The sequence below is a fragment of the Lonchura striata genome, chromosome 2, assembly GCF_046129695.1.
Source record: "Lonchura striata isolate bLonStr1 chromosome 2, bLonStr1.mat, whole genome shotgun sequence".
NCBI classification, from domain to species: Eukaryota; Metazoa; Chordata; class Aves; order Passeriformes; family Estrildidae; genus Lonchura; species Lonchura striata.
This window is the reverse complement of record NC_134604.1, coordinates 108,489,196-108,511,966: the sequence shown is the minus strand read 5'-3', so window position 1 is coordinate 108,511,966 and position 22,771 is coordinate 108,489,196. Positions and strand designations below refer to the sequence as shown.

General features: G+C 44.3%; 1 protein-coding gene and 1 long non-coding RNA gene across 2 annotated transcripts in view; one reads left to right on the top strand and one right to left on the bottom strand.

The window, feature by feature from the left end:
- LANCL3 (LanC like family member 3) overlaps window positions 1–11,215 on the bottom strand; it is a 36,177-nt gene extending 24,962 nt beyond the window's left edge. Inside the window, exon 1 of the mRNA XM_021553035.2 lies at window positions 10,670–11,215. Coding sequence (XP_021408710.2) covers window positions 10,670–11,215 — 546 coding nt within the window. The remainder of the gene's footprint in view (window positions 1–10,669) is intronic.
- On the top strand, window positions 10,931–21,452 carry LOC110483284 (uncharacterized). Its single transcript, XR_002467548.2, has 3 exons — window positions 10,931–10,969; window positions 19,374–20,937; window positions 21,423–21,452. It is a non-coding gene; the product is annotated as an uncharacterized LOC110483284 (long non-coding RNA).
- Window positions 21,453–22,771: the final 1,319 nt, after the last annotated feature.

Here is a 22,771-nt window from a genome sequence, read left to right as displayed (position 1 = left end):
GCCCCTGTGCTTGAGGGGTGTCCTGGCAATCTGCAGACACTGGAATGTTTTATTATCCCCTGGCCTGTAATTTAGCTTTCAGAAAAAGGTTTAGTCTTTTTCCCCTGCTGCATCTGTGGCTGCTCACACATCACTTGGGACAGGGAACTCTCCTCCTCCACGAGCAAAGAGCACTGAGGTGTTTGATTAACACAGTCAGGAGATAATGTTCCTGCAGTGCAGGGGCACAGGCACTTCTAGGGGTTTTTTTTGTCTTCTTTCAATGGTGGGGCATGGTCTACCTCCTAAAATCATCCAGGCATTTTCACTGACAAACACTCAGAGGTGTGGGGCCCTTGAGAAGCCTTCAAGCTGCAGCATGCACTAAAACCAGAGAAAAAAGAAATCTTTATACCAAAACTATTCAGATCCACAACCTTCCCAACTACCTGCCAGAACCAAGAAAGATTTTGTCAAAACTTAATATTTAGATACTACGAGAAGATTCTGCCCTTCTTTGATACAGCAAAGACTGACAAGAAGACCATGGTGCTGAGTGGGTCCTTCTGAACTTCCCTGCTGGCAACTGCAAGAGAAAAAAAAATTACAATTCTTCACCCATTCAAGGTACCAGATGAAGTCAGAGGTGGAATGGCACTGTGAGCCTGCTTTTGGAGAAAAGAGGCAAATGGAGAAATGACCATGTGCTTCCTATGTACTAACTCAAGGATAGCTGAGCCTGGAGAAGACTTTGTGGAGATTTCATCAATGTGTATAGCCTAATATATACCTGATAGAAAAGAGCAGAGGAGACAGAGCCAGGATCTTCCTAACAGTGCCCACTGACAGAAAATTCGACTTAAATATAAAAATAAAGCCTTTTTACTGTAGGGTGGGTGGCCAAGCACAGGAACAGGTTGCCTAGGAAAGGTACAGAGCAGAGATATTCAAAACCAAGTGGGCACAGCTCTGGGAAATCTGCTCTTGTGGACCCTGCTCTGAGCAGGCGGCTGGACCAGAACATCTCCAGAGGTGCCTTCCAGCTGTGGCCATGCTTTGACTCTACAACTGTGCCAAATCCAAATCTGAGTATGCTCATCCACTGTTCAGATAGACGGTGTAGATTTTATTCATTTAAAGACCCTTAGATTCAAGTACAAGTTTGACTCAGTTTACCTGTGTGTTATTTTTTTTTTAAATATTTGTTTTACCAAAATAAGCCAGCAGTCCCACAGTGCTTAGAGAATAAAATCAAAATAGTACAAGTGCATTTACACTACAACTCTATGTTTTGTCTCCTGGATGTGTAACAGTCAAATGAGCATTATTTCTAGGCATTTTTGATGGCATAATTAAAAAAACCATGTATGGATGAAAATGGCAGCCTGGCATAAGAAAGCTCATGATTGATTCAGCTCTGCAAGAACAAAACCAAACAAATCAATATTTATTTAAAGAGCCTGAATAAGTTTCATTTTCTGTTCTACTGCTATGAATTTTCCCCAAGTTCATATTTGACCAACTTAGCTCTGATCAAATTTAAACAGCTCCATGTGGAATGTGTATCTTGCAGTCCATTGCTATTATAACTGGAATTCTGACTACTCAATCACTGGCTTAGTCCCAGAAAACTAAAGCAAGTATAGCATTAGCCATTTCACAGATGGCAAAAAGAACAGACAACACTGAGCTTTATCTTTATATTAGCAACTAAAGTAAATCACAAGAACAGACTAAATTTAACCTCCAGACGCTTCAGATTTCACTTACTCCTTGATTTCTAATGCGGACAAAATAATTGACTAAATACAGCCCTCTCAGATAAATTGTTCCAAGTGTACTTCCACTAAGGAACTCTCAACACTTCACAGGTGTGGATATGTACTGGCACACCTCCAATTAAAACACAGAATATTCCCAGTTTTATTCAGGGAACAAAAGCAAAGAGATTCTCTAGTTGGTATTAATGACATAAAGCTCCTTCAGGTGAAGAAGCTTCTCAACTTTCATATCACAGCACAGTTCAATGATTCCCTGTCACCACATGACCCCTACCTAACTTCACTTGTTCAGAGATTTTCCTAAAGAATACCTGTCTATGAGCTGCAGCCCATCAAAAGGCTGCTGGATAATAGCAGGTCATGAGCTGGAGGTGAGTCAGTGTCAGGCTGGTGTGAGATGCAAACATCTCACTCATCTGTGTATATGGGAAAAAGACCTGGAAGAAACAGAGTTATCTCTTTGCTAAACTAGAAAGGCCTTTGCCAGAACCACATGTCCAACTTCTGGCCCTCTTCAGGAAAGGTTGGAGGGACACTGGCAGAGTGCAATAGGAATGACCAGAGATGCAGGAGAACATAACACACATGGGAAGATTGGAAGGATTAGGATTGTTTAGAGAAGAAAAAAAGTAAGGGTAAAAAACTGTAACAGTCTTGAAATTATCATCTAAAGAGCTTCTGCAGAGAGGAACAAAGCTTCTTGCAACTTCTCAATAGAGGACAAGGAAATCAGGGTTAAATTACAGCAAGATTCAGCTTAATCATTAGGCTGGACTTTCTAACAAAGCAGTGGGTCAGACATCCAGGGCAGACTCACTGGGGGTATGAAGAGCAAGGGAGGGGCTGTAAGGAATGACAGGCACAGGTACACCTTCCTGTGGGCTACATGGCAGCCTAACTTACCTCTCAAGGTCCCTGTCAGCTCTCTGATTGTTGTAGGGATGTTATTTAGTTGTCAGGACTGAGACAAACTACAGAATGCCACCAGGATGGAATAAGCAATAATTACCATTTTCCAATTCGGCACTGACCCACCAGCACAGAGCTGCTTTGTCCTGTGCTGTTTGTAGACCCAGGCCCACACATTTTTAAGAGCAGCCTTCATTTAAGAGCAGCCTAAATATGACCAGCATATCCCAAATTTATAACATTGTACCAATGAGGGACTAGAAGCATCCTGCAAAGATTAGCCACACAAAATAACTAAATGCCTTGGACAGATAGAAGGTGTATTTATCTGCCACATTCTTTTTCCTCCCAGATAATTCAATGCTATCAGACATCCTTTCCATCTCACTCATGATCCACTATTCTTCAACAAGAGATACCAAGCCATTAAAATGAAGGATTCAGGAATGCTGAATTACTGCAAAAATAGATTTATGGTTCTTCTCTCAGACATCAAAATATAGTGAGCTGAGACACCAAATGACTCAGCCACAGCTTGGACTGCTATTAAAATACTTTTTGATCATGTTTGCCTAAAATGAAGCAGCTATTTTAATTATTTTGCCTTGGTACTCCAGCTCACTAACTATCAATTGAAAATAAGCCTACAACATAGATAAGAAATAAGTGGTTTTGACAGGATATTGTCCCGGAACTCTGCTGTAATGGAGTGGACAGGTTATACAACATCACTTGGAGCTTAATCTCATACTTGTCAATGGTCAAAGAACTCCCTGCCATGACAGACACAAAGACATGTTTTGACAAGTCATCTCATCAAAAATTGTGACCTGATTGAATATTGAATTCATTTTTTTTTTTAAAAGGGGTAGAATAGAGAAGTTGGGTGACAGCAGGACCACAGGACTTGCTCATCTCGATTGATCCTCTCAACAGAGCTTTAATTCTGCTCAAAGGCAAGGCTCTGGAGAACCTGATCTGCAATGGAGCTGTAGGCTGATTTTAATTAACAGAGAAATGTAGGATCTACTGATTTAATGGAGGTGAGACAAAAGAAAATAATATTTTTTTTACATCTGCACCCTGACAGATGTGGTGCATAGCTGTGCTACATCTTTATGTAAAAATCTAACATTCTAACAGTGTGTATTACATGGCTACAGAGAAATTCACAGCTTACTTTTATCCCTCCATTTCAGTGCTGTGAAGTGGTGAGGATGCTACACTTTTACAGAGTAATTGTTTGTTAGCCTGGTGCTCTTTTCTTTCTCCCTGGAGCAGCTCAGTCCTTCATAGTCCTTCTTCTTTAGCCTGGTACCAAAGTAAAGTTTACTAACAGCATTACTGTTCAGGTTACACATTGATTTATAGTATTATATGCACATAACAGAAAAATATCAGTGTCAGAAGTACAGCAGTGTTCATGAAAAAGCCTGTATTTGCTTCCAGACATCAGCAGTTGTCTCAGTTATTCCTTAAGGAAAATATGGAATATAACACATAAGGCTATGCTCGGATTTGCAAGCACTGAATGTGATGACAGCTATTTTTGTAAATGTAAGAGTGTATGCAAAAAGAATATGGGGACAGAATGGGCGACAAACGAAAAACAAGCTGACAAAAAGAGCAATTTTCCTCAACAAAATGTAGCTTACTCCTCTGTCTGTCCTCTTCTTGCTGTGTTTACTGTTCTGTTGAACTTTTACCTTCTTCTAAATTGAGTACATTGGCCATCAGATCTCCACCGGTCTGCCAAAGAACCTGATTTTAGTTTTAAACCTCCCCTGCTCCAGGGACTACATTATTTCTTTCCTTTTTCCTTTCATCCTTGAGTTCTGCTACCCCCTACACCTTTCCATTTTTCTGCTTTTGCCAGCAACTAATTATTTTGCTTTTAAAATAATTTTTAAATTGTCTCTCTCTTTGCCTTTCTGTTCAGCCTCTGTCAAATGTCCTTTTTCCCCATTCCTGCCTGTTTCTGCCTCCACACACTCCACCACATGAGCATGTTTGATATGCACACTCCTGCTTTCTGCTGTGTCATCCAGTGTCACCTGTGTGTTAACACTGTTAACTGTGGCTTTTGGTCCTGTGTAAGAACCAGGCCAAAAAAAAAAAAAAAAAAATCACAAGGGAAAAACATCAATGTCAAATATTGCTACCTGTAGAAACACAGCATAGTAATACAGTTCTTCGGTGTACACATAAAACACAACACACAAAAATGTGAAAACCCAGAAAAAAAAGTGAAAACTCAGATTTAAGGACCCTGTGCCACCAAAGGGACACCAAGTAAGTAATGCTGTGAAAAACAGCAGCTCCCTGCACCCTCTGCCAGAGATCCCCTGCTCCTGTGCTTCAAACACTGATGGCTCCAGATGCTCGCAGGGATTCAGTCTCCAGACACGCTCCACAGGTCCAAGGAACTGCCCAGCACCTCTCCACAAGCCTGTCCTCATTTCAGCTCCTGTGCTTGGTCCTGCAGCTCTCACCTCCAAGGCAGAGCAGTGCACAGGGCAGGGACTGCCTGGAGCACCTCTGCTCCCAAACAGCACCGACCTACTCCAAAGGGGGACCTCAAAGCTCTCCCCTCAATAGGGGATAACGAGGAAGGTGACTGAACTGACAAAGTTTAAGAGTTAAATGCTGGCATATGAAATTTAAAGGAGTCAAGAGAAGGATGGAAAAGTAGAGTCCAATTCTGGATACAAGAGGAGCCTCACATAAATATATTTCCTTTTTTATTTTTTTTTTTTTTTTGTTAAAATCTTCTTGGGCTGCTTCTTCAGCAGAAAGATGCTGCTGCATAGGCAAATGTTCTTCCAACAGCACAAAGAGGCACAGAGAAACAGCACTGCTTTTGTACAGAGCTGTCTTTTTAATACCACACTTCAGCTATAAGCAGTTAAAATCCGTATTTCTGCAGCAGAATACATAACTTATGTCACTAAACTTGTGTCAATCAAACCCCCAATTCCAGCAAGATCCAGTCTGTATTACAGTGCTTTTTTGCTGGCTGATAAACAGTGCACTTGAAATTCAACATTTTAAACCTCCAGTTTTCTACTTTGACTCTACAGCTGAATATTCAGGGTCCACTGCATTGAACTGAATCCAGTCATTATCAAGATGTTCCCATCTTTCACTCTGAAGGCTGTTAAAATAAAATGAATTTGCATTGCTTTGCTGAAGAGAAACAGGAAAATTCTGAAATGTATACCCAAATTATTTTAGATTCCTTTAAAAAAAATCGAGATGCAAATAATTCCCTTTGTTTTACTGTTTACTTTAGAAAAAGCCAGTTTTCAAATCCTGGTTAAATTCATCAATTTAAGCAAACTAATGCAAAATTTATCCCCTCTGTGTAGTTTTGAAAACCATGGCTAGGAGACTGTACATTTAAAAGAGGCAGGCTAGGATGAAAAGATTTTATCTTTACTGTTAACTCATTTTAATCCTGTGGCAAAAAAAGAGATCCTGGCTGTGTAGTGGCCTGCATGAAATGAAATAATGAAATCAGCACAGTCCCAGCCAGCACGATGATATCTGACATTTAAAACACCACAACGTTTCACATAAACTGGCAAATTCTTCCACAGAGAGGAAGGACTTTAATGACCACAGTGGAAGAATGAAATATCACCTCAAAGGCCAAGCCTCTCCTTTCAGGCACAGGTGAGAATTAAAGCCTGACACGGGGATTCTGCACTACAGCACTTGGAGGAGCATCAGTTTTGTGGGTATTTTGCAGAGCTCCCTTCAAAGACCTTTAATTTGTATGTCATTCAGAATCACTATGTTCAGCATTAATACATCTACATTCCAAGTTAAAGAGTTGCAAATGAACATGTCTAGGCAGGTCTCAGGAAGATTCTTCCTCTCACACTTTCCATTTTTTTCCTAAGAGATTGAAAAAAAAAAAAAAAGCGGAGCAAAGTAGCCTACAAGAAGTCTTTAAATACTCACTGACTATCAGGAGGGAAGGCTCTAAGGAGCCAATAACATCACCTAGAAAGTCTGAGGAGCTGAAAGAAAATAGTTTTCATGTATTTGTACCTTCTCTCCCAGAATATGACAAAACACACACTGGTTGGACCCGTCACGTTCCACACACTGCACATCCATCCCTTCCACTGCCTCTTAAAATAACACCCAACACTTCCCTTGCTCTGGTACCCAGATCCCAGACATCCCACAGCAGAGCTATTCCTGCTTTCCACATACCAGGTGACTCATTCAGCTTGATTTGCAATCTCCTGAGGTCCAGGACAAAAGAGGTGCTAGATGGCAGCCAGGACAAGAATGGTTTTCACCATTTACACTCAACAAGGTCCTGCTGGAAAGACCATGGCCCTTTTGAGCAGGTCCTGACAGAATATCAGACTTATGCACACTGACAGGATAACACCCCTGGAAATGCAAACCAGATGTGACCTAGCACTGGCTAGAGCTGTCCCTCTGCCACAGAGACAGGAACCACTGTGGCACTGGAGAGCCCCTAAAGGCTCCCAAGACTCCCCAGAGCCTCCCTGAGGAAACAGGTTTGGCCATGTTGCTGCCACAGTGTGCTGGTTCACCTTGTCACCCCTGCAACTGCAGCAAGGGTCTCTCACAGGGTGCCCAAAGTCTTTTGAAACCAGGGTCTCCAATGGAATCACAGCCCCAGGCTGTGCCAAATGCTGCCCTGTGCCTCCTCCAGGACACCACTGCTGCCTGTGCTGCTGCAGCCCTGAGCCAGTGGAAGTCAGTGGAGCCCATCCACAGAGTCAATTATTAAAAGATAAGCCAAGCTGTGCTAAAAGGCAGCAACATCTTTAGCAGATGGTAATACAAGGAGCCACTTGAACTTCTGTACCTTTCCCATCATCTGACAGTTACATTGCCAGAAGGGAGTGCATCGACCCAGGCACACCATGCTCCATCAACCACAAAATGGGACAGCAGCATCACAGAGAAAAATTGAGGAGAGGATAAGATATTGTCCAAACAGAGGGATGGGACCACCATTTTAATGGTGTCTTACTGCTGTTTGCCTGGGCAAACAGAGAGTGAGTGGAGGTAATTAAAAGCAGGACTGACAGATTTCCCCAAGGACACACAATGAACCAACACTACAAGCATTAGAAAAAGATGTACTCAAGAGAGAATAAAACAACTTTTTCCCCCCGAATAGTGAAAACACAGCAGTTAAGGACAGCTAAAGTACATGCACCTTACACAAATGACACACTGTTTCTGCCAAAACAGTATTTTACCTTTCTCTGTCTGGGAAGCACTGACTGCAATGTAATGGAAATTAAAGAAGGCATGAAAATAAACATCTTTCCTAATGCACAGTGCATCATGAAAGTCAAATCCTGTTAAGCCTTGACTGTTGAAGTAATCCTTACTCATGCAAAAAATCCCAATTAATTAATCAGGGAAAAATGCTGTATTAGCCTAAAAATCTGAAAACCAGCTGAATACAAATGCCTTCTTCACATGAGGTCAGTGTTATCCAACAGACTGGATCCTTCAGGACAGTCCATTAACTTCATGAAGAACATGTGGAGCTTAAAGACACCGGGACTCTTTAGCAAGAAATTGAAGTATTGGGGCACAGCAGCTGAGCTGAACGCGTGTCTGCTGAGATAAAGCTGTCACCTTCCTTCCCTGCTTGGATTAAACAAAAAACAAATACAAGACATTAATGATAAAATTCCCTCAAAAGGCTTTTTTCAAGGACAAGTGATTTCTCATATGTAGGTCACCGTTTGACTCCTTCAGAGGAAAAAAACATGCGGGCAGCAGAGTCTGTGTTTCAGTGTAAGGAATGTATTTCACTTTCTGATGGAAATACTTGCACAGTGTCATCAAAAAAAAAAAAAAAAGAAGGAAAAAAAGAAAAAAAAAGAATGTAACAAGAAAACATGCTGCAATGAGCCATGTGAGGCTGTGCACAATCAAATTACAGGAGGTTGCATTTTCCAGCGGTTCGAATCACAAGATACTGCTTCTATTCTGGGATGTACCTGGTTTACAATTTGACCTTGGGTAATAAATGACATGCACTCTCTCTGGGCATCCCTTTCTTCATTTGTAAAAAGATGTAAGGTTTGGTCTGGCAATGTACTAATTAAAATAATTCTGTACTAGGCTGGGAATATTTATTGAAGAACACAAATTTTGCTCAAGCTTGAGTACATACAGACTAGAAATCATAATTCTCCTCATAAAGAAGCCAAATATTTCAGTTGCAAGTTTTTTAAATATTTGTTACAATTTTAAAAATTAATTTGATTTTATTAATTATTAGTGATGTGCTTTGTTTCTTGCACTATGCATTTAAAATTACAATGTATTTGACAGAAGAAATAATACTATAGAAGGACATTAGCTCATCAATGAGAACATCAGCAAGGGGTCACAGGATATGTTTTATTGGCAAAATAGCAATTAACCCACCTGAAAAATAGATTCCACAGTAGGTGCACACCTGTGCTTACCTGTGGGGATGTGTAACTCCTTACAGCTGCCTTTAGTACAATTTTTCACCAAGCAAGCAAACAGAGGAGAGCTCTCCCACTGCTCACGCTGCCTGTGAGAGGTGACTGCACCCACTCTCCCAGCTGTTCAGCAATTGCTCTCAGGGATGTAAGGCACATGGAAATAGCATTAAATAAAGCAGCAGAGTGCAGGGTGCCACCTCCTTCTGTTGGAATGCCACAATATCATCATAAGCACTGACACAGGTGCTGGACACACTCCCCCAGTGAAAACTGAACCAACAGGGATGGCTTATTTCTCCATGAGAAACCATCCTTTCAGGCAGGCACTGCTGCACAATGGATTGTGATGTGTCTACAAAACTTTCCTGTCATGGGAAAGGCCACCAAATGAAAAATTGGGTTATGTTATGGTTAAAAATAACATAACCATGTTTATGGTTATGATTGCCAGACAATCCTACACAAAGAAACAGCAGGCTTGGTATGCTACTTGAAATGCTTAGTGTGGTTACAAATTCTAGTTCAAGGCAATCAAGTATTTAACATTCTCCCTGGCTTCTCTGGATACCCTGGAGCCTCCTGAGACCTCCATTAACTGAATCTCCTCAGACTCCAATTGCAGTGACTGGTATTGGATGGGGCAGAGCCACTAGTTTTTACATCATTTATTTACTTATAAATAAATCTTGCTTCCTCTCATGGGAGGGAAGAAAGCCAGAAGCATATGAACTTACAAATCAGTGGTTAACAGAGGAAACACAGATTGGACCTGACAAGAGAACAGGGGAAAAAGAATCTACCAACTGCCTGCTCAGATACCACACTGGCCACTTAGTAACAATCACCACAGCAAACACAATCAGTTGCAATAATTATTATGCCATAATCAGTGGAAGCTCTGAATTGTCAGTTGAATTGTACTGACAGTGACAATGTCCTGGGATAAAGTCCCGACCACTGAAACCAATACCGTGCTGAACCATAACCACATCTCAGACTTCCAGCAAAAAATTCTTGCTCTCATTCATGAAAAGCACCAAAATACAGGGCCAGATTTCCGAAAGTCTGTATGCTGGGGTTAGCAAGACCAAATTACCTCTGAAAATCAGGCTCCCTGCTTACAAATTACAGCGCAGCACCGCTTAGTATTACAAGGTTCCTCATTCTGTTTTACTAAAAGCTACTTCTCTTACCCACTTCATTTTACGGAAAGTATCACGAAAAGCCCGGGGTGGCTTCTGCCAACTAATTCAGCACCCGGCAACCAGCAGCTGATGCTCTCGGCGTGCCCCGGGACGCGGCGCTCCGCTGCACAGCCGGGACCCCATCCCGCTGCCCCTGGCCAAAGCCGCATCCTTTCACTTCGGGGGGCAGACTGACGGGAACAGCTCCCGGGACTCGCTGCCCGGGGGGTTTGAGGCTGTCCCCCCAAAGTTCAAGCTGCGGACAGCCGCGGCACCGCCGCACCCCGCTCTAGCACCGCGGGCAGCGTCCCGGCCCGGCCGCCCTTACCTCCATGCCCAGCCGCTGCTTCAGCACCAGCGCGGCGCACAGGTACCCGGCGCGGCCCACGAACAGCTCGTCCGAGCCGCACTCGAGGAAGGAGAGCGGCGCGCAGACCTCGCTCAGCTCCCTGAACTTGCCCAGCGGCCGCGCGTACTCGGGCAGCCCCAGGGCGCGGTAGACCAGCGCGGCCACCGCGTACACCCCGGCGCCGCCCAGCAGGAAGGCGGCGCGGGTGTCGGCGTCGGCCTCGCCGCATCCCTCCTGGTAGCGCAGGCAGGCGTCCACGACGCGGCGGGCGGCCCGCAGGTACGAGTCCCGCGACGGCGCGAACAGCGGGCACTGCGCGACGTGGTACAGCATGTAGGCCACGCCGGCCACGCCGCCGTACAGCCCGCCCGGGCAGCCGCGGGGGCCGCCCAGCGCCGGCAGCTCCCGCAGGATGCGCTCGATGGTGGCCGTCACCAGCGGCACCGCCGCCTCCCTGTCCGGCGCCGCCGCGGGGCTGCCCGGGTAGTCATCGAAGCGGTTGGCGAAGCAGCGCTGGCTCTCCATCCCCCGCCGGCGCGGCCGCTCTGCGCAGCGGGGAGCGGCGGGCGGGAGCTGCCGGCCGAGGGGGCGGAGGGAGCGCCGGGGAGGCGGGCGGGAGCAGCGGGGAGGCGGGCGAGGGGCGCTCCCGCCGCCGCGGCCGCCGACGGGGCGGGCGAGGCGCGGCCGCCGAGGCGACGGCGATGCCGGCCGGGAGCGGTGGGCGATGCCCGCCGGGAGCGGTGGGCGATGCCGGCCCGGAGCGGTGGGCGATGCCCGCCGGGAGCGGTGGGCGATGCCCGCCGGGAGCGGTGGGCGATGCCGGCCCGGAGCGGTGGGCGATGCCCGCCCGGAGCGGTGGGCGATGCCGGCCCGGAGCGGTGGGCGATGCCGGCCGGGAGCGGTGGGCGATGCCGGCCGGGAGCGGCGGGCGATGCCCGCCGGGAGCGGTGGGCGATGCCGGCCCGGAGCGGTGGGCGATGCCGGCCCGGAGCGGTGGGCGATGCCGGCCCGGAGCCCCAGCGGAGCCGGTGCGGCACAGCGCGTTCAGCGCCCCTCGCCGCCGCCGCACCTGCGCTCGCCCAGCGCTCCTCGGCGGCCGCCCGGGGCGGCTGTGGCCGGCCCGGATCTCCGGAGCGCCGGGCTGAGCCCCGCGAGGGGCTGACCCCGTTCTGGTGTCCGGCACCTCCTGCCGTGCGGCTCTTCCTCCACGCAGGGAAGCCGGGGCATCACCTTTGCCCCACCCGGCTGTGCATCCCCGAGGAACAGGGGTTAAGTGGTTGCTGGAGGGATCCAGGGGCTGGAAGGGTGGCCGGAGAGCTGCCGAGTTATTCCTGGCTGTGGAACAGCCCCTCGGGGGCTGCTGCAGCCAAAGCTGGAGGATGGAGCCAACTCCCAACGAGGGCAGCGCGAGGCCAATTTACATGGGAAGCTAAGCACGTCCCCAGCAGACCAGTGGTGGCACAAGGCCATCATTGGCCCCTTTCCTTCATGCATGAGCCAAGCAGAGCTTAGGAGGAACAGAAAATTTAGGTCAGTGAATTGAGTCCAGTTAACAGAAAGAAAGAAAAAAAAAAAAAAAAAAAAAAAGGAAAATCTTGAAGTAGAGATTAAGGGCAACTCTTTTATGACACAAATACACAGTTTTGACTTCTGCCCCTGATGATGTGAACTTCTGCACCATAAGTGAATTTCTCATCAAAGACCTGTGACTTATAGGCACCTGGTAATCTCTGGTCCTTATTCTGGATGTGCAGTCCAGTAATTGAGGACCTTCCCAAAGAGAAGTGGAAGGTGCAGCATGCTGGAGGCTCCAGGCAGTAACAGCAGCTGGCACAGCAGTAGCAAGCACCAGAGCCACTGTCCTTTGGATGTTGAAAGACCTTCTCTGAAACTGTGGTTGGCTTCTTTCAGCTTCGTGATGCCTACTTCCTTCAACCCTGTGCAGCTCCTCACTTGCACTTTCACACCCTGTTTTTGATTCAACTGATCTGTCCTTTCTCCTTCCTTCTTTTTTATGCGGTTTATGATCTGCTCAGAGATAATTTGCTTTCATCCCCTGATTTTGGTTTGTTCACTTCTCTTCTGTGCCATTTTGCCATGTTTACATTCCAGGTACCCACATACTAGTCCGTGTTTGTGCTGTGTTCCTTAAAGCCCCATTTTCTGGCTTATTCACAATTGTACCATATGTGGTTTCTACCACACAGACCATGGCAGTCTAGAGCATTGAAAATGTGAAAATGCCCTGTAAATGGCTAGGACATCTCATTGATACGTTATTTTCTGTCATAAACTGGCTTCTGTTGATGCCCATTCATAAAGTTGACAGTGTAGCTGAAGAGTTTCCAGCAGAATTTCTGTTGATTCTAAAAAAGTGTATTCCCTAAATGCTTTTTAAAGTTAAAATTTGGGAGTTTTATTTTTCATTCTGAGATAATTTATTTTACATTTTGGGGGTGCTTGCTTCATCTGTTCAGTCTGAATTAAAAAGGCTCTCTCATTTTGAGAACCTCAGCAAAGGGAACTGGATCTCTGCCAGTTTTAGCAGCAAAGGATTTAAGAAAAATACAAATTTTATAAGAAAATGAGCTGAGTTAACAATATTTTTCTACCTAAGAGTCAAAAGGGAGTCAGTAATTACATGCCAAGAAGGAACACCTTCTGTGCTCTGGGGAGTCTTCTGTTGAAATAAAGAGAGCTTAGCAAATGCCACAGAGCAATCGAGCAAGAAATGAGGATGACAGTTTCTGCTGTACTTCTTTTGTATGAGTATTAAACCCCCGAAGCCAAAGGGAGAGATTCATTGAAAAAACACAGGCTTCTTGTAGCTGCACACCTCCCAAATCTTGAACTGTTCATGTACAAAAGTTTCATGCTTTCAGGTTGTGCTCTGTATCTTTTTCTCTCAAACAAGCACAAGTGCAGCCCTAATACAACTGGAGGAGAAGCTGGGCCGATTCTCGGGTGTATTTCATGTAGATCATGTGTAGTCCACACGATCATTTGATATTTTCTTTCCTCTTCAGAGCAAAAGTGGGCCTCCAGTGAGGGTCTTCAGCTTGACAAAAAATGTGAATTCCCCCCTCACTCCTCTGCACTTCTGCAGCTCCCTGATTTGTTTGCTTTGGGCATGCTGTGCCTCCTCTTTGTTCTATACATCTGATGCCACAAGCCAAGGATCACAAAAAAAAGTGTGGATTGTACAAGGAAGGGATATGATCCTGGTGTGATGGGTAGAGGAGGGAGCTGAAGCCTTGAAGCTGTTTGTTCTGTATTAGTAAATCCATCATTCTAGAACACATATTCTGGAGATTTGCTTGTTGTACATATTGATAAAATGTCTAATAATAGAGTAAGTAGGCTTGGGAGGAACTTTAGGATCTAGTTCAACCCATGCTCAAAGTGATACCTATTGGTGTACTTGTTCATGGATGCTGGTTCATTTCTACTTGTTTATTTACAGATTCCTTCAGGAATCCAGGTGTCTGATATTTCCAAGAGAGCACAATAGTCTCTCTTCTGTTGTCTTGTAGGGACTGGAGGTATCTCCAAACAAATGCCTTATGGATTGATCTGTCATTTGTCTTTTATACTTTTTAGTGATGTACCAGTTTTGTAAGCCTTCAGGATTTTGGGATACCCATGTGGCTGCAGTTTTGTTCTCACCCAGTATTCCACATCTCTCCTGAGATGAAGGTGAGCCCTGGGCTCCATGCACAGGCTGAGCTTCAGCAGCAGTTGTATTAAATAGTGTGAACACATCAGCAGGGTTGTGCTACAGGCTTTTCAAGGCTGGTTTGAGCAAACCTGATATTAAATCCAAACTCAGTTCCTATCCAACCTATCAGTATCAGCCCTTGGTTCTTTACTGCCCAGTGCTGCTCTTCCCTCCCCAGAGAGTTTTGCCACTGCAGCTCAGCTTTGCAGTTAGCTCCTTTCCTTCCAGGTTGGGCTTTGTCCCAGGAATCTACACTCCTATCCAAGAGGCTCTGGCTTTACAGCCCAGCCCTGCAGTCAGGTCACTTTTGATGGTGAGCTGGCTCTGGGGCATTTGGCAGAAAGAAATTGATTGGGCTGAGCTGTTTCATGTCCACATCAGAAAATATGTATTTATATTTCCAGTATTCTCTGTTGAGGGTTCTTTGTAGGGAAAGGTGGATGGTGTGTGAATGGAATTATCACTTCACTGCACAGACCATGCTAGTAGCCAATATTTGGAATAGTCTGACCAGTAGTCATGCAGTGGAGGCAGCCCCAGGTGTTTCATGGCATTGTTATTTGGTAGCCAAATTGTCCCAGAAGTTTCTGGTTGCTCAATATATATTGGTTTCTTACCATAAGTGTTTTTTTTTTTATTTCTCAGGTTGAGCTACCCTGTCCTGTATAGACTCCACTTACAAAGCTACACAAAAGGTTTTGTGGTTCTTGTTCCATAACGATCATTTGGCAGTGATATGAACACCTGTTTTGAAAATTAAATGTTCTTGGCATTGCTCAACAGAACCTCTTTTCCTGAGTCAACCTTTTCTCCTGATACTTGTGTGTAGGTGATAATACAAATACAATTTATGCATAACCTAAGTTTTGGTGCATGCATTGCCATTTCATCACAATGAAAATTACATATCAGAAGACGACAGGGCTGTACTCAATTACCTTTTGCTTCAAGAGCACACTGAATTTTTGTCCACTACTCAGATTAATAAAATGTGGCAATTTAACAGGAGTTGAATTTCTTTGAGACTCTGTCTTAATTACTAAATATGGTAGAAATTGGCCAACTTGAGAAATTATAGTATAGTGGAAAATGCTGAATAGGTACTTGCATAATCATGCATGTCTCTTCCTTAAGAGACAAGAATAGAAGTTTTTGGGGTTTGTTGTTCTGTGGAAACTTACAGATTTTTGTAGCAAGATACTGAAAGCATAGGTAGATGTACTCATTGCTTACAGAATTTATTTTTATTACAAAATTTCACATTTTCCATTTGGAGAGGGAGGATGATTTTGGTAAGGGTTTCAGCTTAGGTAGAAACTTAACAGCTGTTACAGAGTCTCTGAAGAGAATATTGCATATTTCAGTATCTTTGTGTAGAACTACCTGTGATGAGTGAATCACTCTTCAGGTGTTCACAAATGCCAGGGCTTTCTGCAGAGCAGGAAGACTGAAAATTCAGAGTTTTGGATTAGCTGGTAAAACACTAACTTTAAAATAGCAGTACCTTGACCCTACCTGGCATTTTTTCCATAGGCTTTGTTATCCCTGGTTGTCATTCCCTTGGCTCGAGCCTGTTCAGATTAACAGGATGGTGGAACTCTTCTCAGACATGTCTGTCAAAATTAACAGTTTCTTTGTCCAGCAGGTTGTCCCATTTTTTTATGTTCAAAGTGATTTCTACTGAACACAAGTACTCTTGTATGCTTGGAGAGCATCTGCAGTTCTCTGCATGGCTCTGGCACTGTCTGGTACAATAAGGAAGCAAAGAATCCCACTGGGCACTCTACTGTTGATATTTAAACCAAATACTTCTTTTTGTCTCATTAATTAGTCTGTCAGTACAAAATATATTGTAAATTCTAAATTTCCTTAAGTGCATCTTTTCTACAATAGATGTCAGTGTGATATCCAAGATTTTAATTGTAACATTTTTGTCACAGCCGGAATTTGGAAGCATTTCAAAGTACAGGAACAAAAATCAATATCGGAAGTCAACTAGTACATTTTGCTATTGCCTTGGTGTTAGTTGATCTCAATAATTGCTGTGATGGAAATTATAGACTTGTATTAACAAACCATGCTTCTACTTGCCAGGGCAGGGACCTCACCAGGAGGAGTCCCTGCCTGGTGATGAAGGGAGCTGGGAACAGGGATTGGGCCGTGGGCACAGCCACAGGCACTGAGGAATGATGCAAATTGCTGGGATTTCAGGATGTAACACTGACTGTGATAAGAAAATGTCATAGAGTCTTACACACAACTAATGATGATAATGATAATAATGGGCTTATGTCCTTGAGGAAAGCTAGCACCTGCAGAAACAAGTTATCCTTTAATGATATGCTAAGGAAGTTAGATACATGATAATGGAAATGGAAGATTTCCAACTTCTGAATCATCAAAACTAGTACAGCGTTTGACCTTTAAAATTTCCATCTTGGCCATGCTTTGGCCAGGTCTGGGTCTCTTAGTTTGACATATTTTATGGTGCCTTGTGATAATGGTGTGTGTTATAAGATGTGTACTCACACACAGACACACACAAATACAACATTGTCCATAAGCAAAACCTCTCCCAGGTGTTTTGGTGTTTGCTTGATTGTTTGTTTTGGTGGGGTGGTTTTTCTTGTTTAATTGGGGGCTTCTTTTGTTTTTTTAGGCATTTTTAAAATCAGATTAACAAAACAGTAAGACAAGGCTGGGTTTACAAAAATGAAAACTTTAATATGAGACTTTTCCTGAGAACCTTCTAGCCCAGCTGTTTTCAGTTTTTCCTAAGAAGTAAGCAGCCTAGGTTAGGGAACACAGAGTCATGCAAATTCACACAGGTCCAGCTTTGTTCACCTAAGAGTAGCCTGGTCTAGATGCTTTTAGAAATCTGCAGAATACTGACTGCTCTCCGTGGGAGGCTAATGCATTATCACTTACAGCTGCAAACTAGGAAAGCATAAAATAATCTTACTTCATGTGTATAGTTCTTGCCCACTCAAAGAATGAAACAGTTGGCTTGACTAACATTGAAAAAGAATGAGGTTGATACTCAAGATTTTTTTTTTAATTGACAGATTTTAAATTTCAATTAACTACATAGGATGGCAGAATGGCTGAGGTTGGAAGTGGTCCAGCCTCACTCTGTCCAAACTCCCCTCCCCTTCTCACTTAGGGTGATTTGCCCAGAACTGTGTCTGGGTGGCTTTGGAATATCTGAGTGCAGAGACTCCATGACATCCCTGGGATGTGCCAGTGCTCAGACACCCTCACAGTAAAAAAGTGTTTCCTGATGTTCCGACAGAACTGTGTTTCAGTTTGTGCCTTTTGCATCTTGTGCTGTCACTGGGCACTGCTTAGACAATCCTGGCTCTGTCCTGTTTGTGCTTTCCCTCCAGGTGCTCCTCTGCACTGACGAGGTCCCTCCCTGATTCTTCTCTTCTCCAGGCCAAGCAGTCACAGATCTCTCAGCCTTTCCTTGTGGGAGAGATTTTTCAGGCCCTTTAAAATCACAGTGACCCTTTGCTGGACTCTGTCCAGTAGCTCCATATCTGTCCTGTCCTGCAGAGCCCAGAACTAGACATGGTGCTCAAGTACAATTCTTGTATAATTTAACTTTGACAATTCATACAAGTTTGCTTGGTTTTTATGTAAATATTGCAGCTGCACTGAAAATAGGTCTCAGAAGAGAAAATAATTAAGGAGGCCAGAGTTTATTCTTAATAGTCCTGAAACAATGCACGGAATGCTTCTCTTTAAACACAGTGATAATATTTTCTTGGGAAAGTGCCAAGAACATTTCAAAATCAATTTCTGTTCACATTCATTTACAGCTCTTGCACTTATTGCACCGTCTGTCTTCATTTCACTGCTCTGATGGGATGCATAGAGCTCTGCTAAACTGTGCTAAACATCCATCTGTAGAAGTTTATGCTATTTTGCTTGTTAAAGCATCCAAGAGGGAGGTAATAGAAATATTAAAGGTACTGCACTTTGATTTTGTTTTGTTTTTTTTTTTTTTTGTAGGAGCAAGTTTTATGGGTATTTTCAAGTTATAAATTAATATAATGGAAAGTGCTTTTACTGGACTTGGCACAAAAATATTTTGCTTTGTTTTTGTACCCTAAAGTGTGTAAGCTATGAACAAGGAAATATTTACATCTAGGATTTATCTTGTATGTGTGAATAATCCCTCACTGCTGTCAGTACTGTTCACAACATCATGGCCTAAGTTTGTTTCAGAACACTGTTAAGCATTTTTGTTTTTCTATGGTTTGGTTTTCAAACATATTTCTTAAAAATTAGAGGCAGAGAATATATAAAAAATAATTCATAATTCTACATAGATTCATTAATTATGCTGGACAACCTTCTAGTTGGTAAGGCACAATGTTCAGGTACTAAGATATAAATCTGGATTGGATATTACAAAATTAGGCTCTGATTCAGTAAACCATATGGGTCAGAATTATTGCTTATAGACTTGATATAAAAAGCTCATGCTTGAATGGATCAGATCAATACTGTTCTGGAGCAAGATTCCACTCTTCCAGCTTTCTGTAAGTTGAGATTTCTCTGAAGTAAGCAGAATTAAGCCTGCTTAAAGGGCATTTAAAGCCATTTAAGGCTTCACAAAATGATATTAGTGAGTGGCTGAAAAAAACCACCGTATTTCCCATACAAACATGGTTATTAAAACTTCTCTATGTAAGGCAGATGATTCAAATTCTTTAATTACGAAAAAGGCAATGTAGATAAAGGAAATTATATGTATGTAATATTTATACACAAACTTACCTTTATACATATATGTATGTATGTATAAGCTCAAATTTGAAAACAAAACTTGGGGTGAATCTGAAAATAATTTTAAAATGGAGCCCTTCCTTTCTCTAATTATTACTTTAATTATTGCACCTTATTAAAAATAAATGAATCCAGTTATGGATACTTATTTAGTGTTTGGTTTACTTGCAGGTTTCCACCGTGCTGTTTGTAAAGCCAGCCTTTTTTATACCACAGTGTTGTTTTCATCATTGTGCAAAGAAGAGGCTCAACAGTACTTTTTAGCACCACAACTAGTTCAGAAGGGTTTGCCTGCATTTGCTGACTCCTCTTGCTGCTCTGTTCCCCTGTGTCAGAGCCAAATTTTGAAGCAAAGCCATCAGCTCTGGGAGTCAGGCACTGATACACAGCTGGATGAGAAGCCTCTCCTTCCCAAGGGCTGCTGGGCTCGGTCAATAGTCACTGCAGTAAAAGCTTTGTGCTTGGAGTGCAGCTGCTGATGCTGGCAGGGCTGGCCTGCCTGCCTCTCTGGATGCCCCACATTTGGGTGTTTGTTATTCACTGCACAGTGACTTTCACAGATGTCCGTGTTTGGTACCTGCTGGGGAGAAATTAAACCTCTGCATGTTGGCCAGTGTACAGACTGTTCCCTCTCTTTATGGCACTTCCCTTCCAGCCCACGCTGGCTCTGGGGCTCCAAGGCCCAGTTGGGGTGCTCAGTCACATGTTCCCATATCCACCTTTAGGTTTAGGCATTGTTGTGCTCAGGAGATGGAGTTAGCTTTCAAATATTTCTTCTGATTAGAACAACCCCGTCTCAGCAGGCCATCAGCCTGATGTTTTCAGTGACTCTCATTTGCATTAAGGTCCTGAACTCCTGTTTACATCAAGGTCCTGTTCTTGCAAAATGTTTCCTGGAGCTGTGTCTGGATCAGCCTTGACTGTCACTCCAGTTGCTTTTCACTGCTTGGGTAGTTAAAAAAGATGGAAAAACTAGTATATCTGACCTCATTATGCACAGGAATTTTCCACTGGCATTCTCCCCACCATTGCCACGGAGAAATAGTGAGAGAGGACATTTTCCAAGCACTTTATGGCCTGGTGATGACCTCTTCCTAAAATAGCACCTAAGTAACTTCTGGAACAAGGTAATGAACCTCCTACTCTTGCAGCCCCATATCCCTGGCACACATGTCCTGGGGAGCATGGACATTCCTCGTGGCAGGCTGGAAGTGGGCTGGGAAAGGAGCTCTGTGGAACTCGAGCAACATTTTGCTGCTGACATTGTATGACCTTGGACCCCTGTTCTTCACCCTGTGGCCCACAGACATGACTGTTAAACATGTGAGGTTGGGACAGATGGTTACAAGTGTTTGTAATGTTATTCATTATTTCTTTGTAGGTCCCACTTTAACCCTTGGATGAAAATTAAAGTTTCTGAAAATCCATTTCTGTATTAAAGGTGACTTGCAAGGGGAAATTTATTTCATCACCAAAACCTCTCCTTGCCTTGCGTTTTTAAAAGCTTACCTTCTTTGGTTCTTGTCTTGCAGGCCCAGAAAGCTCAGATTTTTCTCCCAAAGAGTTCCAAGCAGGGGACGAGCAGGCACTCTGATCATAGGGCAGAAGGGGTGGGACAGGAGCCAGGAAATTGTGCTGTGAAGTGCCACTGCCTCAATTAGTTTATTTTCTCCTCCTTTGTCATGTAGGGTGGAAGAAGAAGGGATGGCAGCTGGAGCAGCTGGCAGTTTCTGGGGTAGGTTGCATCTAGAAAAAAGGAAGACATGGTAAAGCATAACAGACAAAAGACATGTAGCCACGGGCAGGGACAACGTGACATGAGCCAAGTGTATCTGTGTCACACTGTGATATTTGACAGGTCTTTCACATCAGAGGCACAAGGATCATGTGTGGTTTTGTAGGCTAACCCTTAGGGCGGCATAAACAGGATTAAAGACTTTAAATTGAGCCCTTTTAAAAAAAAAAATCAAAATACGCTTCCTTCTTCCAGCACTTCCCAACTGTGTAAGTTGGGGTTTTATGATTTTAGGAATTAGTAATATCCCTTTCGGCACGTGACGTAACTGAGATAAGAATTCATAAATGCATTTGGAACAAACAAGTCCGTGTTACTGAAAATAAGATCGGTTCTGTGATTAAAATGAACGCAATCAAACTTGAAACTCGAAGCACTGCGGCTAAACAAACATATCTCTAATCAGCAAGTTATGTCCTTCTAAGGAACATCATAATTTCGAAATGGAGAAACTGCACTGAAAGTGTTTTCTTCAGAAGGAATGACGGTGCCGCGGCGTTTGCAGAGTCACGGGAAGCGCCTGTCCAGGGAATTCCGGGGATGTTCCCAGCCAGGCTCCGCTACAAGGGCGACCCCTCGCGGTCAGCCCCCGCCATGGCCGGCCGGCGCCCGCCGTGCGGCTCCTCAAGGAACCTGGAAAATCCTCGGGAAAAACCTGGGGAAAGCCGGCTCCTCCCTCGGGAATTATTGGAGTATTTCTACTATTGGCCTAAGGGACTTAGAGAACTGGGGAAGGGAAGAGGCAAGGGAACAGGGAAAGAAAAAGTAATAAAAAGGGGAAAAATATGATTTACATATTACATTTTATGCTTCTCTTTGACATTTGCACACACAAGCAGTTTCTTATAAATTTTACAAGTTCACAGAATCAAAGAATCGTTAAGGTTAGGAGGGACCTCTGGAAATTACCCAGTCCAATCCTCCTGCCCAAAGCTGTGTCACCTGGAGCAGGTGACACAGAACACATTCAGGTGGGCTTTGAATGTCTCCTGAGAGAGAGACTGACTGTATAACTCGGGCAGCCTGTTTCAGTGCCCTGCCAGCTTTGACAGAAACTTCTTCCTCTGTTGAGATAGAACTCCTTGTGTTTTAGTTTGTGGCCATTGCTCCTCGTTCTGTCCCAGGGCTGCTCCTCCTGGATTCCTCCTCCTCCTCTCCCTCCTCCTCCTCCTCCTCCTCACTGTCCCTCACAGTTCTTTCCTGCCTCCTCATTCCCCCTTGCAGCATTTTCCCTCTTCTCCCAGGCCTCTCCTGCAGCTCCACTGCTGCCAGGCCAAAGCCAGCTCTGCCTGTGCCAAGAGTGACTCTCAGCAGCCTGGGGGACACAGGCAGTGCTCCCCTTTGGAAGGGGAGGGCAGGGAGAAAAGCAGGAGGTCTGTGTGCACAGGGCTGTCACCCAGCACCCATCAAAGTGTCTCCAGAGGTGCCTGAGGCTTCAGCTGTGGGTCAAGATCTGATGATCAGAAATAGGTGACACAATGGCCTCTGCAGGCCTTTGGGTGTTCCAATTTAAGGAACAGCCATCCTATAAAGAACAGCTTCAGGAAGAGACCCTTTGATGGAACTGCTGATTTCAGTAGAATCTTTTGAAACAAGTTCAGAGGTATTCCAAGTCATGGGAAAAGATGCTGGGAGGAGGAGACAGCAAGAACCCCAGGAGGAGAGAAGACAGAGGGGTGTCAAATGTCTAAGCACAAGTGTAACCACTGCAAACATCCATGGGAGCACAAACTTCATGTTTGTTACAGAGGGGAAATGGAGCCATCCCCCAAAA